Raw genomic sequence first — 23,402 nt, 5'->3', positions numbered from 1 at the left:
TGTAAAAATAAATATATGCATATCTCCTTGCAACACTTGGAGCCATAGTCAAGATCTAAATCATAGCTGACACGTTGCCCTTTTATGTTTTACTAGACACTGACTCATTACTGATACAAGGTGAAATTCCACAAATGAGAATAATCAATATGATCTGCTGTGGCTCCTGTAATTTCTTGGCAGTGTTCCACCAGAGATTTGACTCAGCTTAACCTGCTTAGCTTTTGAAATCTTACGATCATACAACACAAAGTGGTATGGCAATTTGCCATAAAAGAGTGTAAGTTATATATTTAGAAGACATCTCAGACTTTTTTTTATTTTTGCATTTATGAGCATATGCTTAAAGCTTATCTACACACTGGGTTATCTTAGTAAGCACAACTACTGTTTATCATGATCGACTGATTGTGTGCATTGATTCTGCTTCCTAATAATAATTCATATTTAATTTTTAGTCAAAGAAATAACGATTTTTCTTTTTTAAGAGTTATGCAATTTGTATTGTACCTTGTAGAATTCATACGGCTTTGGCATGATGAGTACTCAAGTCTAACTTCCACTGCATTATTAAGCATATACCAGATTGTATGTATGTGTACCTATCCATATATGTGTATATATGTGTTTGCAAGCTATCAACATACATACACGCATTGCAAAGAAACCAATTTTAAGTTCTTACAAATTCTGAAATATTATTACAGTTTTTCATTTTACTGACAAGTCAAAGACTAATTTTTAAAAAAACCAACCCAACCCCCCAGAAAACCCACCCAAGACCCTCTCTCTGAAATTCTTGTGTCTTCCTATTTTTCTGGCACTGAAATCAAAATTATACACATGCTAAATTAGTTAAACCTTCTTTGAAGGATAATTCATTATTTAGATGTAAGAAGTAATGGAAAAATGATATAACCAATAATCAACTGGTCAACAGAACTCACTGCACAGGGAATGCTTCTCTTACGGTTCATGATTTTCCCCACTTTTTCATTCTCATAAAAGGCTGGAACATAATTTTGCAATTGAGCTTAAGTAAGGGATAACACATGCTCTTGCTATTGCTCCAAAAGACCACCTTCATTTCCTTAACCACTTGTTGACTTGTTATACGTGTTCTGAATATGCAAGTGAACATGGATTTGGTTCACCCAGCAATGCAAGCTCAATTCTAGTTCAAAGTACACTGCATAAAACAGTCTTTTGCCTCCTCTATCCAGTACTTGTTGAGCTATACAGGAGGGGAATCAACTTTTTAAAAGGGTAGATAATGGCAGAACAAGGGGGAATGGATTAAAGCTGAAGGAAGGAAGGTTTAGATTAGGTATTAGGGGGAAGTTCTTTACAGAGGGAGTGGTGAGGTGCTGGAACAGGCTGCCCAGAGAGGTGGTGGATGCCCCGTCCCTGGAGGTTTTCAAGGCCAGGTTGGATGGGACCCTGGGCAACCTTGTGTAGATCCAGGCCTGGAGGCTGGTGGCCCTGCCTGTGGTAGGGGGGTTGCAACTCCGTAATCCTCAGGGTCCCTTCCAACCCATGCCATTCTATGATGATTCTATGCCTTCAATGATTCTTAAAGGTCTTCAAGTGAAATAAAAGATTGGGTTTTTTTAAACTAAAGCTGAAGAACTTAGATAATATATATGTTGATAAAACAAATCTGATCTGTCCCATGTTACAGAGGCTGCCACACCCATGCAAAATATGTTTGTGAAATAGGATTTAGTAAAGATAGATTATTCGAGATAAATTTATACATAATAGATAGCAGTTATTAATGAGGTAAAAATCTCAGGTTTCTATGATATAAGTACTCCTCTGGATGAAAGGAGAACATTGTCTGGGGATAGTTTTAATGGGATATTGAATCATTGATTAGATCAGACAAAATTTTAATATCAGAGGAACATTAGTGGACATGATAGGTAGATTAGAAAAACTATCATATCTCATTCTCTAATATTTTTACAAGAAATAAAAAATACTGCAGCTATTAGAGATACTTACCTGCTGATTTTCCACTTGCTCAGAATGCTGATTTCCTTGAGGAGGATGATCATCCTCAAGATGTCTATGAAGTCCTTTAAGGGAATTCAGCTCATTTTTAATAGTGTCTATTTCTCTTTTCATGTTTTCCTCCTGTAATAATTGAGGGAACACAGAGCACACAAACACAGATATTTATTGCATATTCAAATATGCAAAAGAGTATTTTACAGGGCTATCAACAGCTTGGCAAATTAAAGTTAATCCTTAAATGCTTCATCATGTCTTTGTACAAAGTAAGATAACTAGGGGCTCTTTCATTCAAACCAAAATTTTAAGCACATTTCCATTACAGACAAGACCTTTTATTAATTGAGGGTTTTTTTTCACCACTATTTACTTCAGGTAGCAATGCTCAAAACAGTGAGACTTGTATTTACAGCTTCTTCCTTTTTTGGCCCAAAGATAAACGCATGATACCAACATTCAAACATTCATCCTCTACCTACAGTGTCAGGAAGCTGCAATAACAAATAATTTGCTTGTCAATTCTGTGAATAGCCTCCAGTATCCAGTGCTTCCACAGTGAGTATGTAATAAGTAAGTTTTTGTATTTAGAACAAAAAGGATGGTAAAAAGCACAGAAGGGCAATTTTACAGAAATACCTTCATTTAATATACAAATATTTCCAGTGTATTGTACAATGTTAACATTAACCATGATGATACTAAGAGACCAAATTTCTAGCTAGCCATAGCAGAAATATGGAGAGCAGAGTGGGGAAAAAAAAAATCTTCTAAAGAAAGGTTGCAAACATTCCTGGGAAATAAGCAGGGCCAATTCACGTGTCTATACAGGCAACTATGGTACAAGGCTGTCCTAGGAATGTGGGAGATAACCCTCTTAGGGCAGTGAGCATCACCACAGTTCAGCTGTTTTGTGGTCTTGTGCTTGCAGTCATCTCCACAGTAGCTGCACTCAAAAGAGTTAGCCTTGGACAACAGGACTATAAGGACAACTTTGCATTATTTCCCCATAGCCTCCCTGAGGATTTACCTACCAAATTCAAAACCTTTCTGGCAGTAGGCACCAATTGCACAGAAATAAGACAGACTCACTATTAAACAAATGCTGCTTAGAGTCTGGGTTCTACACTAAACAAATTTTGTCTTGTTGAAGAAGTATTGATCTTCCATACTTGCAAACACACATTTATTACAGCAGACAATTTTTAGAGCTACAAAGTTTTCTCAGGGCATAACAGTGCAGCCTAGAAATGCTGGTATTCTGTGAACACATGTAAAAAATTGCAAGTTTCCTGAAAAATACATAAAATCCAATATAAATTAAAAACTGCATCCTCTTCCATGCCAAGATAGCAGCAGGTGTGTAATTCTGGAATATTTAAGTGCCTAATTCAAGGCAACACCAAATACCCTGGGCTCTTGCTTTACAGAACTGCAGGAAGTGCACTGACCTTTAAGAGCACAGAAGTCAACATTTCTCCTAAATCTACCTTTTAAAAATATTTTTTCTAGAAGGATGTGCAGTACTGGAAAGAAATTGGCTGGTTTTATTACATTATTTCTGCAATATTTTCTTGGCTTTTAGAAATTACCTGAAATGCTTGATGACTACTTCAAAAACCTTTTAATACTCTAACATTTAATTTAATAAACCTACATCTTTTTTCCAAGTTCTTAGTGCTTTCTCATGCTCATTCTGAAGATTAAGGAACTTTTCTTCATTTTCCTTTGCCTTCTCCCTTTGCAGCTCATTATCTCTTTCAAGGGTCTGCAATAAAATTAATTATCCAAAAAATAATCAATACCACATTAATGAATTTTGATGTGTTTTATGTTGCTTGGACCTTTGCTTCTAACATGCTGGAAGTGCCATACAGATCAGTGATAATGTGCTATCTCAACAATAATTTTCATAAATTAACAGAAAGGTGCTTATACTTTAGCTAACAGGAAACAGGGGGAGGTTATGAAAAAAGAAATGGCTATAAAAGGGTATAAAAACACTTGCCATTATTCAGTTTCACTGCATAAGTTTTAATGTGCTGAAAAAGTAATATAAAGTCCAGAGATGAGAAATATGAAATGTAGCACAATCTAGACCCATTGTACTTAAAAGCTACTCTATACTCGAAGAATGTATTTTTCTTTTTCTGATCAGTTTTTCTACCCTAAATTTTTTACTAGCCTATCTTATAAACTTTTAATTTTAAAACATATCTACTGGAACATGAAGTATATGCCTGATTATACTTTAATTTATTTTTATTAGATCACTGAAATAGGAGTGCATTTATTTAACAGTAATATTAAGGTTTATACTATCATAATTGCACTTGCAATATTTTTGGGTTAACTCTTTCAGCCTTACTGTTCTACCTTAAAGCAGTCTTGTGTGAATCAACAGTAAGTTCACACACATCTCAGGTACTGTTGGAATTTCTATCCTATCACACTTCTATAGCAAACAATATGGAAGACAGAGGACTTACTGCATCCGTTATCTCCTATATAGATGACACAAATATATTTGATAATGTGAACATAACTTTAATGCATGTAGCTATATGACCAGCTACATATTTATGACTCTGTTGAGCTGCTTTGAAAGTCCACTTGAAAAGTGTTAGGTTATGGAGTCAATACTCCAAAGAAATTCCTTTTTGCTTAATCTTTTAACTAAAACCTCGTCTATTTTTTGATTGACTTATCAGTTCATTTATCTACACTATTAACAGAAATATATTTTACAGGTATTAACACTAGGAAAATTCAGACTACCTTGCCTCTTTATGCACAGGGAAAATGTAGTGTCTAAGATTATAATGGATCTTCTTTGACAGATTATATATAATAAAGAGATGAGACAATTCACCAGTACATCGTCTGAATAACTGCACTCTGATGTAGCACCTTTTATCCAGTTCTATGAACCCGCTCTAACTCCAAGGATGCTTTTACTTGCATCTCAGATGCACCCTCCTCCGAGATAGAGTATGATGGCTGTTCACAGCACAGCTTTTAAGGCAAAATATCAGGAGTAGCTGGTGAGCAGAACTGATCATGTGTTAAAGCCAGTTGCACAGAGAGGGGAATACCTGAATTCCTCACATTCTCAAGTATTCTGTCATTTGTTGAAGTATAACAACTTGTTTTCCTGAACTCATAAGGACATTGGTATCTTAGCACTATGTATGTATATGTAGAATTAGAAAGGACAGTATGATCCTTCTTGATTGTTGAAGTATTCTGTCACCTCAAGCTTAAAAAAAAGCAGTACTTTTTTTCCAAGTATAAAGCTATTTCCATAGGACTGTACAGCCATTCCTTCCATTTTTCTGTTATTCTGACGAAACTGCTTTTCTTGATGAGTACCGTGCCCAAATTCAACAGGGAAGTAGGATAGATAAGAATAATAAGTAATCTTCACACCCCATTGATCATATAGCAGTTTTACAATTAATAAGACAAAAGCAGTAGCTCCCAAATTGGCAGAAAATTGGGTAGACCCTTCAAGTTACGTATTCGACTTTTTTATAAAGTTCCATTTGTTGCTTTAAGAAAAAGGATGTTGCGAAACAAGCTGTTAACATCTCATTCCCTGGAATATTCTGGTGATTGCACCAAACTGTCAGCCAAATGAGTAGTTAGAAAAAGGAACAATATGTTGTGATTACTGTTTAAAAAGAAAGACATTTCTGAATAAATAACCCCATGAGTTCATGTGGAAAGAACATGTGACATTCACTTTCAATTACAGAGAAGCTTTGAATACCAGTAAAATAGTTTGTCCTGTAGGTAGAAAAATATAAAATATTAATATCTTCCTAATATCTAATACAAGCAGAACTCAAATCAAACTAGGGTCTCTAATCAGAATTAGTGTAATCACAATCAGAAAAGAATTGTTGGCCTGCAGGCTACAAATCAGAGACTTGTACTCAATTAATACCTTAACAAGAAAATAAGCTATGCTTCCCTTACAATTGCAGACATTTATGTGGAGATAAGATTCACAGATACTGTTCAAAGTTTTAGCTGGAGCTTTAAGGCATACTATAAACTTTATCTGAGATGGGAAACAATAGCTCAGAAATACTATCGGGATAAAGAGCTTTTAGACTACACCTGCTGTTCAGTAATCCTGACACAGAGATCCTAAAGGGATTATGTATTATGAAAGTTGTCATCATCAGAAAGGTTGTATACAAAATAAATCATCTCAAGCTTCTGGATTAATTTACAGAGTAAGTTTTAATAATCTTTAAAAAAAAGCATGTTACCTTCTTTCTTTAATAAAAAAATTAGTATTGCATGAATAGCAAGTAATCCAGCTGTTTCACTGGAACAAACATAAATAGCAGAAGTTACATAAAATCTTCCTACTTCAGGCAATTCTACAGCCAAGGAACTGTTAAATTAATCTTTGCAAAAAGTTTTAAACATGCTACAAAACCCACAAATCTTTTCCCATTAAACTGTGCTTTGTAATTTTAATTATTTTTTTTCAAAGATCCAATATGTGAAAGAGGAACTGGGGAACTCTGAATGTTCATAATGAACTGATGGGACTGTACGTTAGGTTGAGAAACATCTCTTCTTGTTTCTAGAACACTTTGAGATCAAAGAACTTTAAGTCATGAAAATCCAGTTCTCTAGATTAATATAAATACACATCCTAAACATCTGCAGTCAGTGATTTATCTTTTTCTTCCAGTCACTACAGCTTTATCCAGTATTTAAAGCAGGTAGTTTAATTTCTAGTGAAATTTTAGCTAGTTTCCGATAGGGAATATAAACAATTTTTAACCATATTTGTGTTCTTGAAATGCGGAATTTATATATTTATATTGTGGCAGAGAACAAACTGCTTACATATATTAAAAAACAAAGTAAAGAAAGAGAAGTGAATCTCATTTCAGTTTAACATAGAATCATTTACTTTGAAACAAAAGGATACCTGCACCCAGGAAGTTTAATTTGAAATTAATGGAGATCTGAGTTCAAAACCTTGGCCTCGCAGGCCAAGTGAAGACTGGATTAGTTGTGGTTATGTATGGACAAGTAGTAGATAATAATTATTAATAGCTCAATTTATGGTTATAACTGAACTCAGCATGGAACATCTCACTGGAACAGATATGACCTTAATCTTGAGTGCACTGACAGACACAATCTTAATCTTGAGTGTACTGTGGGCCAATCTGAGTAGTAGCTTGATTTGCAATCTATAATATTCTGAGCCACTTTTATACACTTAAAGAGGAACTGAGGAATTCTGCTCCACACTCTCCAGTGTGACTACTTAACACCGCTAGCATAGATATGACACCAGACAACACAAGAAATGACTAAGGATACGGTCTTTCTTAGGCACCCTGCTCTAATAAAACTGGGAAGAACTTTGCCTATGAGGATCTGAAATTTGAAGCATTTTCCAGAATAGAAATTTATACCTTCTTGAAAATTATAAGAAACAAAATTAAACTAAAATTAAATTTTAATTTCCAAATACTTTAAAGCAACCCACAATATGTTCTGTTTTTTTCCCTCTAGAAATGGCTGATAAGAATGGCAACCATGATTTACTTTAGGGGAAGAACTAAAAGAGGGAAACCATAGACCGTGCTTCAAGGTTCATGCTGACAGTTAAGGAGCTGAGGGAGCAATGGAAGTGAGGTCAAAAGTTCTGAAAAGCATACAGATGTTTTTAACAGCCCTGGACTTTAAAAATACGTAACAGATAGTAGCAGCTTGTCTAATCAAGAAAAATCTGACCTGATAGTCTTCTTTCAGTGCATTTAATTCACTTTCCATTCTAACATTCGTTTGGGTTATTCGCTGAAGCAACTCCTGCACACATTGTAGAGAGCTGAGAATTTCCTTATTAATACAAACAAATTAGAATATGTTGAATAAGATTTGTTTCTGAAGTGTAAACAATAGACAATGTATGTATTTTAATACATATATATTCCGTTGTTTAAAAAAAATTATGTATATAAGTATGTTCTCCAACATCAACACTGGGGAAGGGCCTGTAGGAAGAAATCAGAACAACTCCAGGCTTTTCTGGGCTTACTCTGTTTCAGAGAATTTTCTTATAATTAAAATGGCCCGTTCATTTATACTTCAAATATACTTCAGTGCAAATCTGAATAAAATATATCAAAACCACTCCCACCGTTATTGCAATTAACAGAATAATTTTGTGTTATTGTATTACAGTTTTGGAAAATATAAAAAATCTCAGAGAAATTATATGACTTGCAAGTAATCACTTCCATAAGTGGATCACCATTATGTGCCATTATTCTGCATCTCCTGAATTAAATCCTAATAGATGTGAACTACCACACATTAGCTTTGTATCATATGGAGCAAGTTCACCAGATTTTGCTGCTATTATCTGAATTTTTGTTGTACCTTCATCAAGACTATATTGTTACTTTAGGAAGAGAAAATTCTAAAAGTAGAGCAACCCAAAATGAATTGATTAAAACAATATAGATTTACAAACCCATGGGTGTTGCCATTAAGTTTGTTGCAGTTAGTGGAAAACATGAATGGGATGGAGACAGAGTGATTTCATATTAAATACAACAACCGCTTTTCCAGAGATTCGAAGACAGAGGGAATGATCTAGCCAAGCCAAGCCAGAACAGTAATTACTAAAGTAATTACTAAAAGACAACATGTGCAGGAAAAAAACCTGAGTTTCAGGCAGAAGATAGTCTTAAATGTGCTCAGTTGCTTCAAAATATGTTGAGAGTGGAACACATTATTAAAACAAAGTACTTTTATATACTTGCACAGAGCTTTCAAATTTATGTTTTATTGTTCTACTGTATACACTGATACAGGCATTTACTAAAAATAAAATCATTATTTTGCGAGCACACTCATTCCTTTTCATGCATGCACATTCTTATGCAGAGATACATACTACTTTTGCACTGAAGCTTTAATTTATTTTTAGTTCAGTTTTACATCTGTAAGACTGAACCACAGAGATGTGGAATGGCTTGCCCAGGGTCATCTGACAGTTTGATAGCAGAGCTGGTCATGACTTTTAAATCTAGTACAATGTTCACTCAACTAGACAAGATTGCTTCTCTGCATGCAGTTCAGTGTCAATCAGTTACAGTGTGGATATTATATTCAACCTCAGTCCAAGAACCACTAAAGACACTATCTTCAGTTAATCCAGACAGTGAACTCCTAGCACTCTATAATGCAGAAATCCAAGTCTTCTAAACCAAGTTCTTGGAGAAAACATGAAGTTCATGTCTATATTAGAGCCCTCTCCTGATTTATACCAAAACTGTCCATATGTTAAAACCAGGCAACCAACCAAATGCTAGCAATTCACACAGAACAAGATAGAGAAAGAAAACAGTCCTTCTCTTGGATAATACATATCAAATATGCATATGCATTATGTGATAAGCATCTCCATATAAATGCTTTTAGTGCATGAAGGGCTGTGGGAGTAATGAGACCTGAGTATGTCTCATTTTTCCCCCCGTGTTTATTGATGAATGTTTTTAAAGAGCAAACTCAAAGTGCAAGCAGGCTTTTATGGATTGGAAGAACACTGCTGGATTAGCTTTCATTGAGTGCTCTGCATGTATACAAGCAAGCTACTGCTTTTGTCCCTCCCTGAGAACAAGAACAATACACTTCTCTGACATGTTTGGTTTAATGAACTGCAGAATGAAAACTCTGCAACTGTTTAAGAAAAACCCCAACACTCTTTTTATGCTTAATATTCTGCAAAGCAGTGCATTGTGCTGTTAGCACAGGGAATACAATTTTTTGTTTGATATGTTTGATACTTGACTTCATGTACCCTGGTTTGACCATGAGGATTTGCTCTGGAACACACCTGAGTTTGCAACAGACTTAACTCTGTTAAGCTACGTATAGGCGTATGTATATGTAGGCATTTAAGTCTGTATGTTCTGTATGAAGATTGACAAATGATTCAAGTTCTACCTGTTTTCAATACCAGCAGTATTACAGCAAACTGCTGGCAACCAGAAAGCAGGACAGCAAGAATGTTACATAAACCTTATTGGTTAAGTACAAATAACCAACATGTAAACAACCATTTCATGGGTATAACAAATTTCTTTCATCTGAATTCAAAGACAAAAGTTAAGACTTGGAATGAAGTGTCAAAGAATGCACTTTGTTTTGCTAATACACTTTCTAAGAACTGAGAAGGTAGATCCCATTTAGGTTAGTACTAAAATATTTCTGAAGAGCAAACAAGTGAATTTAATTTTAAGAGCTTAGTATAATAATTTAAGAAACTTAAACATAAAATGTAGAAGTTCTTAAATTGCAAAGTTGTATTAAGGACTCACCAGCTTTTCTTCTTTAATGTGAGTGTTTTCCTCTTGAACTTTTTTACTAAGTACTGCCTCCTTAAATAAGAGCATGAGGAACAATGAAAGGCATAAAAGGCATTTAAAATTACTGTCTATTTTTCCTTGGCAATATTGTATTAACATGATATTATGAACCACCATGAGGGTATTTAAAGAAACAGAATTATTTTTAATTGTCATCTTATAATTTTGGGGTTTTTTACTATAAAATTACACATATTACTAGTATATTTACTTCTCTACATAAGGTCATTCTGGAAATAGTTTTCTTGTATTGTCTATGCAGTTAATAGAAAGGAATCACTGATCTGCATGCATCAAAGTAATTATTGCCATGGTGTTTGCTGAACAAAGAATAGAAAATATTCACCAAAATTTAAATTTGTTTAAATTCCAAAATACCATTCTGATTTTTTGCTGCAGTTCTTGAAACTGTTTTTCCTTTGCTGCAAGATTGATGTTTTCTTCTCCCACCCTGTACTGAGATGTGACCTTGGACCTTATCAAGTCTGTAGTTACTTTCTTCAGTTCCTTAACACAGGAAACATGTATAAATAGTTCATCCAGTATAGGCATTGCAATTCAAAACAAAGACAAATCTTTTAAACTATCCTGAGTCATGTCCTACTTTTAAATAATGTATGGAAACAACAGAATAAATTAGAGGAACTGAAATTCATAAGACTGACTTGCTAAACTTTAAACTTGTCACACGTGACCAAAAAGTTTATTTTCAGAGGTAAAATGTTATTGTGCAAATTTTACTGTTTGAAGTATTTATGATGCTTTGTCATTTTGTTATTTTCTCTTCCAAGAAGCATATTAGAAGGGGACCTTGAGTTGGTATTGGTAAAACCTCCTACACGGAGATATACAATAGGCATAAAGTACGTATTAAAGCTACTGTCTATGTTCCTGGGAATCAGAAAGAAGAAAAAGGAACAACAACGACTATCTGCTAAAAACAGGAACTGGCTATAAATTTGGAGGATCTTGGCTTTTCCTGAAACATTAATTACTTAATCTCAGGAGAATGCTAAATTTATTTTATATTAGAGGCTTCTACAACATGATTTTCCATCTAAAATTTGCCTTTGCCTTTGATTTTATAGTCTTTATAATCTTTTAAATATCCTGCTGATTTTTTTTTTATTATTCTTTTTGTATCTGTTCTCTAACCAGTTTATTCCAAGCTTCTAGTGCAGCAAATAAACAGCAAGTGCTTTGATCTCATTAAATTACAACTTATAGTTCCTGGAGTCATAAATATTGTGCCGTGTTCTCCTCCACCCCTCCCATTCTGGTACAAGGTAGTCTGTTTAATATCGCTCTCTCCTTGAGTGCTCTGACGTTTACTCAGACAAATAGCAGAGGTTATGAATGCTGTTCACAGATAGTATCAAGAATTCTTCATGATGCCATAGTGGTGAACCAAGCATTCAGAATGGTAATAGTTTTATCTAACAACTACGTTTGGTCTGTTTAGCTTTTCTTCACAAAACTGGAATTCCATCTTATCACAGGCCAATGGTTTAACTGTTCTGGACAAAATCATTTAACAGTACAAAAGAAAAAGGGAAGATTACGTTGCAGCCCGAATTCACAAAGTTTTACAGAAAATACAAGTATAGGTACTACTTGGAATAAATCATTGGTTTTTTGCTAGGGGCTTTATTTCTCATGTATTTTAGCTACAAATAAATCTAAAATTATCCAGTAAGTACAAAGTGTAATTGCAAAATCAATTACAGAACCCAAAGACAAATGATGCTTTGAATTGTGATACTGTGTAACCCTGCGAGGCTTTTTTCTACTTCTACAATGACAAGATATACTATTTTTACTAGAAGACTCTGTAATGAAGTATGTAAGGGCTACATTAAATGGAAGAAGGTGCAAGCAGTTTTAATTTTGTAAAAGTGATAAGGTGCCTGTGACAGTTGTTATAGAGACCAAAATTAATGGTATACAGAATATAGCACAGACTAACAGGTTGTGCACTACCCAAGCGGGTGCAAAAGCCTTCTATGCATCTGATAATGTGTTTTGCAAAATTCAATAGTTTGTGTGCAGAAAAATCTTACTCCTTATTTTGTCACAAGGAAAGAACAAGCTGTAGTAAGTAAATCATGTTTTGGAGGTAGAAAAGATGACTACATTTTCTTCTTTGTATGTAGCAGGTGGATGTGTATAATCCACCTGGAACCAACCCCAGATCTGCTAATCCACCAAAACTGTAGGCAGGAAAAAGTCTAAGAAAACAACAACAAAAAACCAAACACAACCCAAAGCTCACAAAAAAACCCCAGCAAAACCCAAAAAGAACCAACACAAACCAGATCACCAAGAATAATGAGAAATTTTTCTATGGTGTGTGAAAGCACAAGCTATGTGACTGTGAAAATCATTTAATAGAGAAAATATGTATATTTTCTAGTAATCTGAAATAAAAGCAGAGTTTTCTGCTTATTTATGTAGCAGCTTTCTGTGATTAATAAGATTACAACTAGTATTCCAAACCCTGTTAATTAAATTGAATCCGGAAAATAATCAAGAATGCTAAGAAAGTATGATAAGGGTTTAAAGCCATTCGTTTGATGTGTTGCTAGCAGCCAACTCTAAGGGACATGGTTTCAAAAACACTTCAAGTCTGTGTAAGTCAAGAGTGTCACAAAAGAAACAGTCCTGCTCCCTAAATGTATTTTCCTTTTGCTAGTTCATTGAAGCTAGAACTCACTACCTTTTTTTTTTTTTTTAATTTAGTTTTGACCAATACAAAATTTTTATTCTACTTTCCCTCTAGGTCAGACAAATACATGTGCCTGCATGAGGTGGTGGTATGGGTCTGGAGAAGCAACCAGCACAGGTAGATGTAACCGCCTTGCAAGACAATGCTGACACCTTACACAAACTTAATTGCATACAAACTGCAACTGTATCTTTTTGTTCTTTTCCTAGATCAGTGCAACTCTCTTGTAATCTTTCAGGCATTAAGCAGCATAGCTGCCTTTTTAAAGGTCTGGTTCTTCTGCTACTTTACACGGTCAGGTTTCAATGTAAGCACTTTCAGTTTTGCTAGTTAAATTTTAATCCATAAATGTGGAATAATATTCACTAACTTCGTATTCGCAATAAGAACAAGTGTGTGAGATTGTCATGGTCTAAGTCAAATTAATGGCCATGATAGAAGCTGACAGTCAAATTAAGGTTTTAGTACTGGATACTCATTCCCACTCCAGCACTGAGACTATAGAGGAAAGAAGTTTGAACCCACAAGTTGTCAGAGCTGTTAGAGGTCAGTCAAATCTCCAAGGCAGATAAAACCAGCTCTGTAAGTTGCTCCAACTTGTGCCGCAGACAACATGGCTTGTTTCAGCCCTGTAGCTAGTGAAAACAGCCTGATAATCCCTCTTCCAAACTCTCCAAAATCCCAAAGTTTTCTCATTGCTTTGTATCTCTTCTAGGTCCCTAGAAGAAGGAGGTTCTCTTCTCTTACAGAGCGGCTCAAAGAGATGAGGTCTGCAGCCTTTCACAAACAGAACAAGTGCCATGACAGATACAGTTCAGATAAGCATTCTCACCATGTAACTTCCCAGAAAAGTTTTATAAGCAAACTGTCAAAATAGGAAACACTGAAAAATAGGCCGTATTTTTTTACTATATCCCTCATTTTTAACTTTTTTTTTCACAGAAATGCTGTGCTTTGAGAGAAAAAAGGTGTGCCTTTTTATTACATACGACTTTTATTAATAAAACTGTATTTACAAATAAAGAAACTCCCACTTCTTTTGAAGAATAAGGCATTGCCATGAAGTGTTGCAGCACTACATGAATATTAAAAGGCTAAGAAATTAAATTCTAGTTCAGTTTTCCACTGACATTCAGAATGGAATCGTCAAATACTAAACAACCAATAAGAAATTCAGAAGTAACCAGGATAAAGGCATTTCCTGGTGAACTGAGGAAAGCAGATTAAGTTTCAGTTGGCCCCTTCTTCTGCTTATCTAACAGTATTTTATTTAAAATTCATCACCCATGACCTCAAGAATCAAGAGCACAGCTGAAAAAAATGGATCAAGTAGTATGTTTGATTGCTGGAGTACATAAATCACTATCAGTTTATCTCACACACCTCTGTTACTCAGAAATTTCACAACATAAAATTTTCTTAAACATTTTTCTTCTCTTACCTCTCAAATTACGTACCCTCAGAGATTTCAAAGCAATAAATTATTCTTATTTGTGGTTTCTTAACCAAAAGCAACACATCTTATTTACTGTGATGTCTAAAAATTTCTAGAACTCCTAAATTTTGATATTTGCAATACAGATATGCTGCACTTTAGAAAAATGTCCAAATTTTTGTGACATAAAAATTACAATTTCCTTAAAACCAGAATGATAATGTTGCAGTGCACCCAATGCCCACCAGACAAAGTTGTTCTCAGACCTTCACAGCTATAATGATACTAGAATTCTAACAAATACAGCTTTTTTCTGGAGGAAAGTTATCAACACTGACAACATTCAGTATTTTTCTGTTGCTCTTCAACAAATACTTCACATAAACAGATTGTATAGATATTTATGTAATATATATAACCTATAATTTCAATTACACATCTAAATAAACATTTTGAAATGCCATAAAACCTAATTATGATTTAAAAATTAATTTGAAATTTTCCCACCATTCTGCTTTACTGTTATGGCATTCCTCAGACACTATTTAGTAGAAATTCTGAAATCTTTGAGATCAGTCACTTCAAGTCTTGTGCTTTTTGACATGGAGGTTTGCCATATTATATCCTAGTATGTAACTAATCAAGTCTAGATCAAATTCATGAATAATCTTTACTGTGGCTAGAATATCTTCTTGTAATAAATAGAAAACCTAAGTAAAGCACAAAGTAAGAATGAAACAAATGAAAAAACAAACCCCTTAAACTTTCCCTATTTCAAAATTTTAAGTCAGTCATCTAGAGGCATCAGACTAAACAACCCTAACAATAAGAGGCTGTGCACTCTTAAGAACAAAAACCAACACTATATTCAGGAGGAGTTTAAGTACTTCTGCACTTTCAAATCTCCTTTTTCAGGCAAACAAAGGTCATGGTAGGTAAACATCAAATTTTGCATCAGTTTAACCCAAACATAAAATGGTCATAGCGTCTTCTCCTCATTTGCAAATTATCTTCTCTTCATCCCCTCTCCCACCTCTTTGTTTTGCAAGAAATTCAGACTTTGCAAAGGTTCTATGGCAGTCCAAAGCATTTGTCTGGAAGCTGGGGATTAATGGATTAATGTCAGGCCAAGAACAAACATGCATTTGTTCTCTACTTAAAATCCTCAAAGTATCAAAGGGAGGAGAAAAAAAGGGGAATAGAAAGATAAGGAAATATAAAAAAGATGTGGTATGGGAAGATACTGAGTTTACTGGAAAATTTTGATTTGAGACCTTTTTTCTTTTCTCCTGTCTGCACTTAAGAAACTACTCACAGGTAAAAGCAGAACTTTATTCTTCCCACTGTTGTGCATGTTCAAGAGTGTAATTCAGAAACATACCTGGCAAGTAATAGCTTCTGAATAGATGAAGGCAGAAAAGAGTTTAATGGCCAGACAATTTTGTCCATAGTACCACCTGTATCTAATATACTAGGTTCTTTGTCAGAAAGCTTTCTATCTCTGATGGAGGTTCAGTTATGTTTTTTATCCTACGTTCAAGCTACCAGTTTGCTTCCATGGCAACTACTCTTCCTCTTATATCTTTGACTCCACCGAAACCATCACTACTATTATATGTATTTGGTCTGGCTGAGATGGAGTTAATTCTCCCCACAGCAGCCCTCACAGCCTGTGCCTTGTAGGAAGGTGTGGGTAACACACCCAGGTTTGGCAGCTGCTGAGCAGGGCTGGCACAGCACCAAGGCTGCCTGTCCCTCCAGCATTCCCCCGTCACCAGTAGGCTGGAAGTGGGTCAGAGGGAGGCCAGGATCTTGGGATCCACACAGCCAGGACAGCTGACCCCAGATGACCAAAGGGATATTCTGTACTGGCAAGAACAGGTAAGAGGGAGGGTTGGGGTCATTTGTTATTAAGACATTTATCTTCCAGAGCAACCACTACACATAATAAAGCCCTGCTTCCCAGGAAGTGGCCAGTCATCACCTTCTAATGGGAAGAAGAGAATACATCTTAGGTTTTCCTTTGCTTCAGAACATGACCTTTGGCTTATTAAACTGCATTTATCTTGACCCACAATGGTTGGGCTTTTTTGCATTTTATTTTCTCCCCCCTCCACTGCCTTGCTGAGGAGGGTGGTGACAGAGCAGGTTGGTGGGCACCTGGTGTCCAGCCAGGATCATCATCGGATTGGAGAAGCAATGACAACATAGCATAGGAAGAAGAGATGTTGCCAATAATTGATAAAAAAAGAAGTAGGACAATGTAGAGATAAACAAAAATTCCCAAATTACAGAAACTGTTCAGAGGAACTAAAAGTTCAATTGGCATTCATCTGAGGCAGTTCAAGAGTAGTTCATCTGCTAGTCATAGCATGAAGAACAGCTCTGCTGCTTGCCCACTACTCCTATAAATACTACAACAGTGTGTAGATGTCCCAAAGAATTCCAATTCTATATTCAGAAATGCATGCTATACTTACTTCCTTCAGGTTACTTATTTCAGTCTCTTGTCTTCTATTCACTAATGTTAGTTTCTTATTAAGCTGCATTGCTTCCTGCACTTTAAACAAAAGTTGTAACGTTAATCTATTACTTTTATATTCAAGTAAATATTTGATTTATAACTGCAATGTATGTTTATATAATTTATAAAATAATTAAAAATATTTGTGGAAATGAGACTAATACAAAACATGACTCCTGACTACTGTTTCTATGTGACTCAACTTTCTTTTCTAGTGTGAAACCATGCTGGAGGATTACATCAGGTGGTACCTCAAACAACGAGCTAAGACTTTTCAGTATGTTGTTTTGCTTCCTTTTTTAATTAAAAAAATCCCTGTAATTAAATTTTTAGCATCCTTTTATTTCATCTTATTAGGATCACTTCTCCATTGACTATTAATCTTAGTTTTCTTTTTAAATAAAGAAATAATTAACAGATGTACAGACTTAGATGCATGTCTGTACATGGAGAGGGAAAGAATTTTCTCTTAGACTATATACAGACCACGATGTCACTAGGCAATTGCTTGAAGTTTCACAATGAAAAGCTGAAGAGGTTCACTGGTTCCCGTACTTTTTGTCACCTCTATTCAGTCTTACTATTTTGATCCTCTAAGGCCTCTTCAGCCTTCTCTATTTCCTGATTCAACTTCATTCCCTCCTAATATTTTTTCTTAATTTTCTCAAAAACCTTCTGCCACAACACTTGAATACAAGAGCTCTAGACACTGCATCACACCCAGAAGCGCTTTCCTTTTGTATTAAAGATGGTAAGCTTCATGGGAAATGACAGACAACAGTCTTACAATTTAGTAAGTAATTTTGCAGTTTCATATGAGAATATGTGCTTAACAAATGAATATACTCAAGAGAGTAAAAAATTACTTCAGATACAACATAGAAAAAAACATAAAAATAAGCAGGCAAAAGTTAGTAAAACACTCTGCCATATTTTAGCAAGAGTCATCTGTTAACTGTGTAGCTTTAAAACACTAATAGTGGGACATTGGTTAAGGAATAAAGTTTTAGATTTAGTATACATCATGGTATTTTCTCCATACAGCCCTACAACACATCAATTTTCTCTTCCTTGTTTCCCTACATGCTTTAATAGAGCCGATGAAGACCAGCAGCTCACAAGTTTAAAAGCAAAGCCTCAGCAATTGGCTTGTACACTTTCCGCCTGACTCTGCCACTGATTGCCGTTTCCTGCTTAGAATTTACAAGTTACCTACATACCTACTGCACGTCTTACATACTGCAATGCAAATTGAATTCCCTCTGCAGTAAAAGACATGCTGGCATTAATCTGGTGAACAGATTGGCTTCTTGAGCAGAAGCAGTTAGTAAAGTATTTAATCTTTTCTACAGGTTCATTTTGCAATTACTGCTCAATATACATAGAAATACGGGGGAAAGCATTTATATGTGGTTCAAATAATGTAACTACTGACAGTAAATGTTATTTTTCCATGAAACTGCAAAAAGAGTTTTCTGTATCTGACATAACAGAAAAGCCCTGACCAATGTAAATAAAGAAAACACAACGTTTTCTCTTAATTTGTTTGTAATATTAAAAATTAACCTATTAAAAATTTGAATATAAAAAGTAACTTAAGGTGATGAAATATCACATGGAACATATTAACAATTTATTTAAACTAGAACTGAAGAAGTTGGTTTCAGGCAGGAAAAAGCAAACCCATAAGCTTTGGCATCTGAAAAGTTTTGGTGGTTTTGTTTGTTTGCTTGGGGCTTTGTTTGTTTGGAGATATGTAACTGCTTCTCACTTTCCTTAAAAAAATACCATTTTTATTTACATCCTGTGTATGTGTTTATATGAATGAAAATTGTAGGCACACAAAACAATACACAAGACCATGTTCTACACATATACTGTGATGTTTGCATAGAAGTTTATAACTTTGTTATGAGAAACAAGGATTTCTCTTTCAAATTAATAGGTATGTAACAGTTATCAGCTTTGTTTTTTCATAGATAAAATTATATATTATATAAAGTTTTATGGAATAATAATCTTGCTATGTTCCAACACATGAACAGGAATAAGGTTCAGATTTTTAAAGCCCAAATAACCATATAGTCAGAATCTACTAAATAAAGATAACTGCATCAACCAGCTCATAGCACCCTATTTATTTGCTGAACTGGTTTTAAGATTTTATATTTCTGTACAACAAAACAATTTGTTATTAATGTTTTCTGTCCATTTGCCGATATTAAACCTACTTTAAATAGCTGTCATTTCCCCTTATTTGCTAGATCCTTTACTTTCATCCACTCAGTTGAGCTGGTACAACTGTTTACGTTGCTTATGCTGAATGGCAAAAGGAAGCTGATACAAATGAAGGGGTGGGTCAGCTGCTGGATTGTTTTGAACACAAATCAGTTCCCTCAATATTGTTTACCCTGTGGTCACAGGCACAACAGTAGTAATGTATCAGCAGAGAACAGAATAGGTCAGAGCCTGTGGTGCTTAGCTTAGCACTGCCACAGGAACACTGAGGAAGCTACAGAGATGTATCATCTGACAATTAATGTATTGGATGCATGGCACATGGTAGCTACTATTTTTTTTAAATTCTCAGGTGTCTCCAACTCAACATTATTGAAACACAGCAAAAACGCATTCTGGAGGTATACATACCACTATGCTCTAGTTTTCCATGAACACCTTTTACAATTCCAAACTGACATGCAATAGTAGCATAGCACCTCTCCACTTCATTCAGTTTCTTATGATGCTCCTCTTTTGCTGTTATGTGCATCTGTAGCTTGTGATCCTATTAGAAACATAAATGAAGCACCTACTTAATGATAGTAACTAGCATGTATGAAGCAATAATCCCAATACTTTTTATCATAATAGCATAAACACAAAATAATTCCCAGAATATCGATTTCCTATCTAATGATCAGTGTCCATTTCCAGATAGTAACTCATTCCAAATACCCTCACCTGTGTGTTAGACTATAAAAAAAACACTTTATCATATTTTAATATGCTGTTTTCATGTAAATTTCTGAAGAATTCCATTTACTGTTTTCATAACCCTATTTCAAGTTTTCCATTGTTAAACACTATTTGAACTGCCATTGTACTGTGAACATAGCCTAACATGCTAACATTGCCTGTGGTTTGTATTTGTCCACCTGCACTACCCCTCAGTGCAGCCCCTTGCCTTCTCTCATTCCTTTGATGTAGGATGTTCATGCAGACTGATGCAGTACCCACCTCACGACAGCTATTCAGTGTCTCCCATGCCTTTGGCCACTGTTTCAAAAGAAGCCAGTGGCTTCACCAGCTGCATATTTGACCTCATGGCTCCAGCTGCATATTTGTCCCTTATGCAGCATTAAATCAAATACACCCCACCCTCGGGTTGCAGTGACACAAAAAAATCATGGGACCTGTTTAAAAATTCTAGACAGCTTACATCACAGCCACCATGACCAGCTGTCCCAGCACCTTCATAAAGGAGCAGAGGGCAGAAAAAAGTAAGTGACTGGATACAGGTGAGAATAGGAGCTCCTTCAACTTTGCTAAAGTGCTAGTGTGTGCCCTGGGAAAATAAGGCCTACGTATATTTGTTGTTACAGAAGCAATCTATTACGCAAAGGATTCAGCCTTCTTTGTAAAAAAATACTTTTACAAATAATAAATGATTAATAATTAATAAAAAGGCTATAATAAAAAGGCTTTAAAGAATATCATGTTTTAAAGAATATCATGGTTTTAATCAGCAAGGAAAGGCTTTTAAGCTCTATTGCAATACAAACTCAAAAATATTTTATTTTTTTTCAGTACAGCGTTGTTCAAAATACAGAGCCACTACAATAACCAAGGGAATCTGGCACCTGACAGGTGAAAAGAGGTTGAGGAATCTGGGGCTGTTCAGCCTGGAGAGGAGGAGACTCAGTTGGATCTATGAATATAAATACTGGGTTGTGGGGAGGAAAGAGAGATGACACAGCCAGACCTCTCTTAGTGGTGCCCACTGACACAAAGTGAAACACAGGAAATTTCACTTAAACTTGAGGGGGAGAAAAACACTGTACAGGTGGTCAGACATTGGAACAGGTTGCACAGACAGGCTACAAAGTCTCTCTCTGTGGAGATATCCACAACCCGACTGGATGTGACCTTGTGCAACCAGCTCTAACGGACCCTGCTCGAAGCAGGGCAGGGTTAGACTAAGTCATCTCCAGAGATGCCAGGCAGCCTCATCCATCACAGTTCTGGGACTGACATAGTGCAAGAACAACTGGAAGACGATTTGTGTATTTGACACAACTAAATAAAAGAACTTCGACATACTTGCTAAAGGCCAGAACTGCACCAACTACTCATTAGGAGTAGTGGTGACTCTGATTTAGATTAGTAAAACTAATAAAAATTAATACCTTATTCTTCCCAGCATTAAGCAATCTCACAATGAATAATTATTAATTCCTTAGTATTAATTAGCTGTTGTAATATCTTGAAGTATGATGAATTCACTTCTATCTTAAGATTATGTATCTGTAGGGTTTTTTCCTAACTATTTTTGTAACCATCTAACACTTTATTTTTACTTCTACTAGGATCTTGACCTCAGTAATATCTCTATGAATCCTACACAAGTAAAATATATTTAACTTTCATGGATTTTCTCTTGTTTTGTGAGGAGTGATTGAAAACATTCACAGGAAATTATATTCATCGACACATGCCACTGATTTTTAGAAAAAATGTTACCCTCTCTTTCCTGTACACCAAGTTTTTTGTGTCCCTCTTCATATTGTGTTTTTGTTAACAGCTGTGTAGGTACTATTTGTTCAATTTTTAAAGTAATTTTCTTTGAAGAGACTGGGTTAAATTAATTCCTCAGAAAAAGATATCCATTTATTTAGACATCTAATCTATTTCTAATCTTCAGTAGAGCAACACAGCAATTAAAACGAAGTGGGCCAAATTCATTCCTGTATGCAAATGCAAGTTACACAAAGATGAATCTGACCCAGTCTGGCTTCCATAAGGCTCCATTTCCATACAGTAACAAATGCAATACTTGTCCAAACATCAGAGGATAATAAAAGCTGATAGTAATCAAAAGAAACGACCAACATAAGGCTAGCAAAACAGGATATACAGTACAAATTTCTCATGTTTTATAAGGTATGAAATTAAACACACTACAGCAAATGGAAAGCCATAATGGAAGCACTGGTAAAGAAACATCGCCACTTGTACAGTCATTGCAAGGAATGTAGGTTGTGAACGTTCCTATAGTTTCTCTTTTTCCTAATGGTAAGTTGAAGAATTGTGCTTAATTAATGCTAGAATGTGGATTTTCTAGCAAGAGAAAGGAAAAATTATATTTGGTTTTCTTGATATTCATTCAGGTGTGTTTATTCTAAGAGATCAATGAACAGGGAGACATTACCAATTTGAGATGGGAACAGCTTGTGGCAACATCTGAGCTTTTTTGCACTTTCTTTTATATGGAAATTTCTTAGTGTCCTCCCAATGTCTTTCATAAGTCAGCGAGACAGTGTTAGCTCCTCCTCCTCACTCAAAAAGTAGAGCTAGGATTTATTTCTCATGGCTCTCTCCAGTGAGAAAAGGAATTGACTTGCTATAGCTTAAAAAGTGTTATTAAGAGCTTACCACTTGCCTAAATATGATTTTTGATGGCAAGCTGATCTCCAGGTATAGCGCACAGTAAAATAAAAGCAGTCTGGTTTGCATTCTGACACCCTTCATGGAGGATGTGATTCTTCTGCCCACAGTGAAAAGGTCTTAAAACATTCTTCCATAGAAGACAATCAAGAGACACTGCAGGACAGGGAGGGTATGACCCTGGGGTTGGAGTAAGACCTACAGAATCTTGGTTCTTCTTCTAAATGTCTGATACTGCAAGAACAGGAATTATTGCCCTGCCCTCCACCAGTAATAAAGATAAGCTGGGATGGGGAGTGGAACTGATTGTGGCCATATGGTTTGTTGAGGCACAATGATTTCTTGGTGGAACTGGACCAGAGAAATAGCTCAGGGTCAGGTAGGTGACTGGAGGAAGACAAAGAGGGAACTGGTCATATCTCAAAGATATTCTGGAAATTGAGTCACTGGTCAGGGTTACTTAGTGAAGCAGAAGGTGGTAATTGGGAGGTGAAAGTGTCAGAGAAACAAAGGAGATATGATGGTATTGAGACCTAAGGGAAGATCATATGAAAATTATTCAAAGGTTTACCAACTGTAAATCTTCAAAATAGGAAATATTTTCCACAATAAATTCTTTAGTTC

At 35.4% G+C, this 23,402-nt stretch overlaps 1 protein-coding gene across 1 annotated transcript in view; it reads right to left on the bottom strand.

Annotated features, from left to right (window-relative positions):
• The window catches only part of CCDC73 (coiled-coil domain containing 73), a gene marked incomplete at its 5' end in the record, with an annotated part of 53,438 nt that overhangs the window by 10,661 nt on the left and 19,375 nt on the right, over positions 1–23,402 (bottom strand). Inside the window, 7 exons of the mRNA XM_084263139.1 lie at positions 2,008–2,139; positions 3,671–3,781; positions 7,789–7,893; positions 10,383–10,442; positions 10,809–10,937; positions 17,071–17,150; positions 19,764–19,899. Coding sequence (XP_084119265.1) covers positions 2,008–2,139; positions 3,671–3,781; positions 7,789–7,893; positions 10,383–10,442; positions 10,809–10,937; positions 17,071–17,150; positions 19,764–19,899 — 753 coding nt within the window. The remainder of the gene's footprint in view (positions 1–2,007; positions 2,140–3,670; positions 3,782–7,788; positions 7,894–10,382; positions 10,443–10,808; positions 10,938–17,070; positions 17,151–19,763; positions 19,900–23,402) is intronic.

Source organism: Gallinula chloropus, assembly GCF_964237585.1.
Source record: "Gallinula chloropus genome assembly, chromosome: 4".
Classification (NCBI taxonomy): domain Eukaryota; kingdom Metazoa; phylum Chordata; class Aves; order Gruiformes; family Rallidae; genus Gallinula; species Gallinula chloropus.
Note: the sequence above shows the minus strand (reverse complement) of the source record. Positions and strands in the feature narration are given on the sequence as shown.